This window comes from Larus michahellis, chromosome 1 (assembly GCF_964199755.1).
Source record: "Larus michahellis chromosome 1, bLarMic1.1, whole genome shotgun sequence".
Lineage (NCBI taxonomy): Eukaryota > Metazoa > Chordata > Aves > Charadriiformes > Laridae > Larus > Larus michahellis.
Genome location: NC_133896.1, coordinates 60,799,801 through 60,808,646, shown reverse-complemented (window position 1 = coordinate 60,808,646; position 8,846 = coordinate 60,799,801). Strand labels below are relative to the sequence as shown.

Sequence of the window (8,846 nt, the reverse complement as noted above, 5' to 3'; positions counted from 1 at the left end):
CCCGCCCCTCCCCTCGCGCAACGCGCCCGCGGCGGCGGCCCCTCGAGGCAGCCCGGAGCGCCCCCGCCCGCCGCTGCCGCCGGGCGGGACCATCTCTCCCCTTGGCGAGAGGGGGGGGAGGGCGCTCCGCCCCGGCTCCCCGCCTGTCCCGCCTCCCCCCCGCGCCGCGCAGAGCCCCCCTCCGCCTGGCGCGCGGCGTGGTCACGCCCAGCGCAGGCATTAGCGCCCGCCGGTGCGGGGCGCGGGCGCCCGGGCATCCTCCGGCGCGGCGGCGGCGGTTGCTCCTCCCCGGCACCTCGGAGCGCCGCGGGCGCGGAGCGGAGCGGCTCCTCTCAGCGCCGGCCGTGCGCCCTCCGCCGCGCTGTGCCCCTCCACCCCACCCCCTCCGCCCCAATCTCTTTCTCTGTGCCGCCGGACAACGCCATGAAGCCGGCGGTGCTGGAAGTAATGAGGATGAACCGGGTGTGCAGGATGGTCCTGGTCACTTCCGTGGGCTCCTTCATCCTCGTCATCTTCTATTTCCAAAGTATGTTGCACCCAGGTAGGGCACCGGCACCGCAGCCGCACCGGGCACCGCAACCCCGCCGGCATCGGCAACCGGCAGCGTCCGGCTCCGCGCCGGCCCCGCTCCCCGCAGGTGGCGGGCGCCCCGGGAGCCACCGCCGGTTGCCGCCGGCCCCGGTTCTCCCTTCCCGGCGCCGCTGCAGCAGGCGCGGGGCTCGGTGGCGGCGGCGGGCGCAGCGCCCTGCAGCCCCGTCCCGGCCACCGCCCGGGGCGGCCGCGGGAAGGTCGCTTCGCCCCCCCCCGCGGGAGGGAGGAAAGTTGTTTTATTTTTAAAATTTATTATTTTCTGCCTCATATCATGCGTTTGCGGGAAGCGAGGACGGTACCGGCCGGAGAGCGGCGCCGGGAGCTGCCCGGTCCCTGCGGATCCCTCCCCGCCGAGAGGGTGACCCCCGTCCCGGTGCCCCGGGGCTGGGGGCCCTCGGCTTCGCTGCTTGTCGCTTTGGGGGGTGTCGGGGACACCGGGGCCGGCCGGGGACACCGCCACCGCCGGAGGGCAACTTCGCGCCTGCTCTCCCGAGTTGGCCGGAGCGGCGGGGGGGCTCCCGAGCTCCGGCCGTCCCTGCCCGCGGCGGGGGTCTAGCCTAGCCCTGCCGTACCCCGGGCGGCTGTAGAGGCTCCCGGGGGTGCTCCTGGCTGGGCAGGGGTGTCCGCACGGACCCAGGCTGCGGGGGGCGTACGGGGGCGTAATTATCTCTGATCCAAACTCCGAAAGCGACCTTAACTTCCCGGTGTACGAGCGCGGTGAGCACCAGAGGTAGAGCTGTGCCGGGGGGCACGGGCGGGTACTGGCTGCCGTGGAGTCGCTCGGGGCGGGGGGGATGCGGGTTCGCAGGAAGGTGGGATTGGGCCGTGGAAACTTTCATGCGGTGTCTGCTGCACCCGCGGATCCGCCGTGGGTTGCAGTGAGACTGGTCTGTGGTGCTCGGCTGCGAATTTTATCCAGCATGGCAAAAAGAAAAAAAATATTATTAATTTTGCTCTGTCCATCTGTCTCACTTTTTCCCCTTCCTGCCTGAGAAATGAGGTGGAAGTTGCACTTGCAGTGTCTTTTTGCAGGGATCTGACAGCTGAGCAGAGGAGCGAGGCTTGTAAGAGAGGAGCGATACCTGTTAGCAGACCAAGAGCTGTAGCTCCAGAGTGGCCACGCTTCTCGGTCGGCGAGTCTTCTCTTCCCTACCTGTAAATATCTCCTACCAGTTCTCAAGTGCCGTGGCAACAGGCTTAGCTGTAGAAAATAAGGGAATTGCAGCTTTGTAAAAAGAAAAAGGACTTATTCGGTTTGACTCTTTCCTTCCCTGCTTGTGGCTACCAAATCATAGTTGATTACAAAGGATTTTTCCTTAAAGTTTTTTGGAGTCAAAAGGTAGAGGCTTAGTGTGCTGATAGGGTGAGGTATCAGTAGATCTGCTGTTCTGTGGCGAAGCCAAGTCCCGTGTGGTGTTTTTCGATCAGCTGTCTGCTCCTCTAAAGTTGGTATCATTTGCTTGATGAATGTGTTCTCGTATGGTGCCCATCTGTGTTAATACCTGCCAACTCCTTGGAAAAATTAGCATATTTTTTCATTCCTGCTGTGTCTGCTCCATGCTTAGTGGTGTCACAAGGAGCACTCAGCCCTCAGCAGACCTTGGGAAGGCTTTATTTTAGGGCTTCAAGGCACTGTGCAGAATTGTTGGTTGTAACACGGCTTCACCAGTTTAATAAAAGTAGGCTATTTTCATTGGTTGCATTCCACAGGTAACATAGTTTGCACACACATCCAGAAAACTTGGCCAAGAGTTATTATTTCCCCTTGTTTCAAATGAATTATACTCCTGGAACACAAACTCAGCGTGCAGTAGGTGACAGATTTAATTTAATATTCTTCTGTGAATTTTTGAATGTAGAAAAATCGCCTTTCAAGAATCCTCAATATGCTCCATAGCTAACTGCTGAAGATTATGGCTTTATATTCGTGCTATTGTGAGACTATAAATAGGTTGAGATTTTAGTACAATTCAAAGGATTTACCATAAACTCTGAGGAGAGAATGTGATGCTGTGAAATCACCGTGAGGATAATCTGCACCCGTTTTCTGTTTGACACATATTTAGGTTGTTAGTGTGACTGGAGTAGATCTGGAAATAAATGCGATGATAACCTGTCCATCTTTATTGTGCCTTTTTGTTCATAACTGATTCTTTTTTTTGGTGGTCTGTTTCTATAATGGAAACTGCTAGAAACCTATCAAACTCTAATCTAGACCCATATAGAACGTGGCCGTTTGGTTTACGTATGGTTTGTAAGGCTCAAACAACTTGTTTTCACCAGGTGTCTATTATGTGATTGTATGTTACCATCTTGGTGGTGCAAATGGTAGATGAATGTGGAGTTCTCGAAGGGGCAGGAGAGGGAGGTAGCAGACCTGCCAATGTGATACACATCGGGTAGCAGATAATTTTGAGGCACTGTATCCTTATTTTAAGATGTGTTAGTAACCCTTCTTGATGTTTGTCTAACTTCACTGGAGGCGGGCAGAGTGTATGTCAGGTGAGATGGGACTGGAGGTAATTTTTTTCAAAATCTTGGCCAATGCCTTTTTTTTTTGTTGTGGAAGATGTTCTAAATTTTAGCCGTTCTCTGCTGGAGTATGCGTCCTAGGATGGCTACCGCAGGGAGCCTCTCTCATACTCTGGCTTGTCACCTGTCACTGTTGTTTGTAGCTTACTGTGCTCTCTAAGATAGGCACTTTGCAGTCAGAATTAGCTGAAAAATTCTCACCCAAACCGTTTGGATGAAAAATAAGGTTTTCAGTTAAGTTCTCTGCAAGAAGTATCAGCTCCTTTTTCAAAATCTGGCAATTTTTTCACCCCCTCAAGTTCTTTTGGTGATTTTTAGGGGACTTTTTCTCTGCCTGCAGAGCTTTCTAAACAATTTTAGGTCTGAGACAGAGAAGGAGAAAGATGCTAGAAGACCACCGAATGATGAGTCCAGCCTGCCTTGGGACAAGACAACTCTTCATCTGTTAAGATGGGCATTTTCCATTTTAGGAGGTCTGAATGTGGACCTCTTGCTAGAAACATTAGAAAAACAAATTTTTGCTGACAGTTTGTTTTTTCTTCTTTTCCTTTGGGATAAATAAGTAAGAAAATTACATAGTTAGCAGAAGCCTTTCTTAAAAACAAACCAACAAAAACCCCTAACAACAAAAACACACACAAAGCCTGAAGCAGGGAAGGTGAGCTTAGCCTTATCTTCGCGGAAGAATGTGATGTTGTGTCTCTTGCGCTGTGTCTGGAATACTAGCATACTGGAAGGAGATCAGGTGCTTTTTATCCCTTTTTACTTCTTTTTGGCTCCATACCTGTTCTTTGTCGGGAAGCTGGTGATAGATGTGCTGTACGGTTAATGCACCTTTGCATCGTCTGAATTTTGGCAGAGGTTGCTTATGTGCTGGGGAACCCTCCCTCCCAAATTACGTTCCCCTGACCAGTTGTTGGTGGGGAAAGGTGAATGGTGCTGCTCTCCAGTGAGTGCTCAGGAGCACTGGAAAGCAATCTCAGGAGATGATCCTGGCTTTTGTGGCTTATCTGTGGGTTTGGGGGGACTGTTTGTTCCTGAGGGAGGAAATGGCAGCAGGGACTCCTGCATATTTTCCTGTTGCCTGTCTAGCCTTTTCTGAAAAGAAAAAAAAACATTATGCAGTGTTTGCTATAACTGGGTGGAGATTTTCCCCATCTCTTTGCTTGGAATATTTCCCTCCTTCACTTTCCTGCCATGTGCTGTCTGCATAACTGGGTGCAACCTGATTATTGCTCCCTGCTCCTGGATCTTCTGTCTGTGTACAGTGAGTCAGTCTTGGGGTTTTGTGTGACAGCCCGTTGTAGTTGTATCTGCTGCCTTTCCTGTGAAATCAGTTTGCTCACTAGTCCTTAGACTGCCTACGCTTTCCCAGATATGTTTGCTTTCTTCCATAGACATCCCAGCTGCAGTGAGCGGGGCGACCATGTGTCAGTCAGTGCAGGCAGGAGCTGCTCTGCTAGGCTGGGGTCACACTGGCGATGGGCTGGCTTCCTTTAAGAAGAAAAATTCCACATAAAGGTAGATCAGTTAATGCTGTCTTTATCTTACCTGAGAGAGGCTTATGAAACTAACTTATCCTAAACCAGATGTTACTCTCCCCACCACCACCACCTCCACCCCACTGCAGATCAGCATGGTTTTGCTCCATTTGTCATCTCCTGTTTTAGACTTCTGCTGTTCTCCTATGGATGCTAACAAAGGATAGATCCTCAGACTTTCCTCCTGTCCATGATCTTCTCAGTTACGCGTGCAGTATGACTGATAGCTGCTTGTTTCTTACAGAAGGCTGATGTCTACCTCTGCTCAAATGTCAGAACAACTCAGATCACATGAGATTTTTTTTTTTCCATGTCTGAAGACAAGCTCACCATTGGTTTTGATGGAAGATTCTGTTTGAAAATCAATGCAGCAGTCTCCCATCTTGCAACTGATCCTTGCTTTCTCCCCCCCTTATAAAGGGGAATGAGATCTGCAAAGCAGTGAGTGTGTGGCATTCCTTTGATGGGCTGCGTATACTGGTTTTAAATTATTCTGTTTGGGATACTGAGAAACGGAGTTCGTTTGACAGCCACAAGAATCTGGCCCTCATTTAATTGCATGCAATGAAATCCATCCCCCAGTCGCAGGCAGAAACCCTGCCGTGCGCCTGCGAGGGGGCCGTGCTGTATCCTTTTGTCAGTGTCCTTATAAGCTTTTCATTGATTTCCTTGGGACTGCATAATCAGTGTGAGCAGACTTACTCTGGTCCCTTTTCTCAAAGGTACTGGTAGTCTGGAACTGCTTGAAGTTGAGAGTTAAACTGCTCTTTGAATCTTCTGAAAGACTTCATAGTTAGTGAATATTAAACTTATTAGCAGGGCATCATTTTCTTTCTGAGTACATATGAGTATAGCTTTTTGCAACAACTGCATGCTCACCTTAAGAGAGAAAAATCTGTTTCTGGATGTATTCAAGCAAAAATTACCTGGCATTGTCAACAGTAATGTCTAAATATTTTAACTTATCAGAATGCTTATTGCTCCACAGTTTCCATTTCTACAGTGTAGGCTTCTTATACCTTTTAATTTTTTTTGGTACTATGAATCAATATTGGGAAACTGTTTGCTGACTTCCATAGCATTAACACTCTGTATTCAGAGATGTAAAAGTGTCATGACTTGGCTAAAGTCTTAACTTTTTCAGAGGTAAACTCAGTGTGAATGGAAACTTTCTTTTTTTTCTTTAGAAATAAATATATAGAGTGGAAATGCCTGGTGCTTTTTATGAACAAGTTTATACAGTTGATTGAGTGCGACTAGTATATCAATTTTATCTCTGTAGAGGGTGAGCGTATTTCTGCATTCTTAAATTGTTTCCATTACTTTTTAGAAGTGACAGGTAGTTTATCTTCTACTGTACCATGTAACTAAGTCTAAAAGTGGTTCAGAGAATTGGAAGAAATTAGATCCATGTTACTTTTCCCAAAGCCAGCACTACTGTATTTTGTTTGACTCTGTTGCCAGACATACTGTATCAAATCCGGCCTGACAAAGCTGCTGCAGTTGTCCTTGTGTGAATGTCATTTCAGCACAGTTTTTTTCCTCTCAAGCCTTTTGGGCTGATGCATATGTATTATGTATGAACTCTAAGGTGATCCTGAGGGAGTTAAGGACAGGGTTGGGGGACGCAAGGGTTTGAATCTGATGGTTTTTCTTGCAGATTGTTCCTGTTGTTCAAGTCAAATGTTTGAGTTCTGTGTCTGACTTGTCTAGGTGTCAATGTATATATAAAATCAAGTGTGGATGTGCGGGTGAAGGGCCCAGTTGAAATCAATAAAAAGAGCAGGAGTTTTCCCCTTCACATTAAGGAAGTAAAATAAAGTGCAGGAATTTTGTATTTGTGTAGACCTGGCGTGTCTGGGATAAAGATGAAGAGATGTCTGTGGTGTGTCATTCAGATTAAGCAGCCACCTACTATATTACAAGGATAACGTTTCAAAGCGCACTTGTGTTTTCTTGGATGTTCCTGTTCCCTGTGGAGCCCATTCATGTAAGATCTTTGTGGACGAGGTAGGTATTTGTTCTTACAGTCACAATTCAAACTGTAGAGTTCGGTTAATTCGTCCTTATTTCTGTTTCAGTATCTAAGTTATAGATAGCATCCTTTTGTTGTGGGCAGGATGCTTGCGTGTGACAAAGTGGTGTTTCTGGCACAGGCCTCGTGCTCTAACTAGAAGATGAGACCACCAGAGACTACAGCAAACCAACGAGAGAATTCAGTTCCTAATTATCTCTGGCTCACGCCTCCAGACGGAGGGATTTTCTTGGATTCCAATTTTGTGAATGTAATCAGTGGAGGATGCAGAGTGTTCCCCTTTCGTGTAATTGCTTGGCACCTGAAACGAAGGGTTCATGAATAAATCAGAATTCTGCCACGTATACGCTTGGACTCTGTGTCGCTTCTCTTGCATAATGTTGTTATCCCTCATTTTTTCATTTAATGCCAGATCGATAAATGTGGTTTGTTGGCTTGCCCTCTCCACATACCCCTTCGTAAGAAGTTAGTTGTTGGTGAAATTGTCTGGAGTAGATCCATTGCCTCCTGTCAGACTGAAGTCGTAGGTTTTCAAATGAATGGCCCCTGTTAGATTTCAGCTCCCTCCCCACTGTCCTCTTGGGTTGTCACACCAGCTGTAGCATCACTAGGAAGTGCCTAATGAAAGGCAGCCAGTGCACAAATAATGGACATTTATGTGTAAGGAGTAAGTGCATGGAGGGTGGTGACCATCTCTGCTCTGTCCCTCTGTGATGCCTTGCATGGTCCTTGGGGGTGGTGGGGAGCCCCGTGCAGAGGACATGAGAAGTGCAGACGTGGCTGTGGGACTTGGCTTGTTTTACTGCTTCCACTCCATGAACTTAAAGAGGCTTGCAAAGCTTTGTGCTGGCAAGTCTTGGAGAGCCAGAGCAGGTGCCAGGATCCTCATTTCCGTGACATGCAAACAGGACTTTGACTAAACAGCGTCGTATAAATAGATGCAGCATGAGCATTTGTTAATTTGCAGCAAGCGAAATCTGTGTCCACGCAAGTCAGGGAGGCTTCCTTGTATTAAAGACATTTCCCTGCCTTACGCATTTCACATTTAAATATCCAGTTTGTGTTTATTTTAAACTAATACACTCTTTCTGGTTGCTTTTTACACCTTGCCCAGTGTTGGCAATGAAAGTAAATGACAGCTTTGCTTTTGGCCGTATTAATTTTACACATTAGAAATGAGGTCCTAAATGAGGCATTAACATTTAGCTTGTAAGCATCGGGAGGGGATGTTATTTAAAAGAAATAAAACTAGATGGCTGCCACTGGGAGCTTTGGAGTAAAATGTCATTAGAGCATACTGACTGACATTGAGGCTCGATTTGGAAACTTAATATTTCTGTTTTTTTCCTCCTGACAAATTTGAATCTCTGGATTAAAAAAGCTGAGTGTGAGCACTTATAAAATGCTGACTTAAAAAAAAAAAAAGCTGCGCACACAAATGCCTGCGCAGGCGCACATGCACCCACACATCTTCTCCCTCCCTACAAAATCAGTAGTTGTGTCCCAGGTAATCCAAATACATTGATTCCTGAAGTGCAACCCCTTTTCTCCTAACAAGGCTGCTGTAAGGAATGTGAAGTTCTTTGTTATTAAACCAAATCCCAGAAGTGCCAAGGGCTCCACGTAGGTGCCTTTTTTATTTTACTAATTGAAACGTATAGTCAGTGTGGTTTGTCATTTCTGTTTTTCTCAATTTATACAGTGTTTGGAAGCATTCAGCTTGACAAAAGTAATGATTTTATGAATTCTGCCTAGGCTGTGAAAAAGCAGGAATTTTTATGGGGGTATATCAACTTAAACAGTAAGAGTGCCTCTTCAAGGTAGCCTTCATCTTGTTTGTGCCAGGCTGTAGACACTGAAGGATGACTTTGCATCCGTTACTATCAATCACTGCTGCAATGGCTTCACACTCCTATGAAAAAACTTAAAAGAAGGTACTGGGGGAAATGGAAAATACCAACAATGCAATCGAGCAGAATTTCTCATGGCACCGTGATTCCAGGGGTTTGGGAGATGGTAACTCTGTCCCACAAATGGCATGAAGGTAGATGGACCGCACCATGGGAAAACAGGTGTGAAACAATCACATCCTGTAAATGTTTTCTGTTCTTAATTTTGCAATGAGAAGTAGCCTTGATTTCAAGGAT

General features: G+C 47.5%; 1 protein-coding gene across 2 annotated transcripts in view; it reads left to right on the top strand.

The window, feature by feature from the left end:
• The first annotated feature begins 209 nt into the window (after nt 1-209).
• CHST11 (carbohydrate sulfotransferase 11) overlaps nt 210-8,846 on the top strand; it is a 175,362-nt gene continuing 166,725 nt past the window's right edge. Inside the window, exon 1 of one of the 2 annotated variants that reach the window (XM_074581185.1) lies at nt 210-526. In XM_074581185.1, the coding sequence (XP_074437286.1) occupies nt 424-526 (103 nt within the window). In that variant the 5' untranslated portion in view covers nt 210-423. Of the gene's footprint in view, nt 542-8,846 lie in introns of both variants that reach the window. The other variant, XM_074581177.1, reaches the window with a different exon arrangement.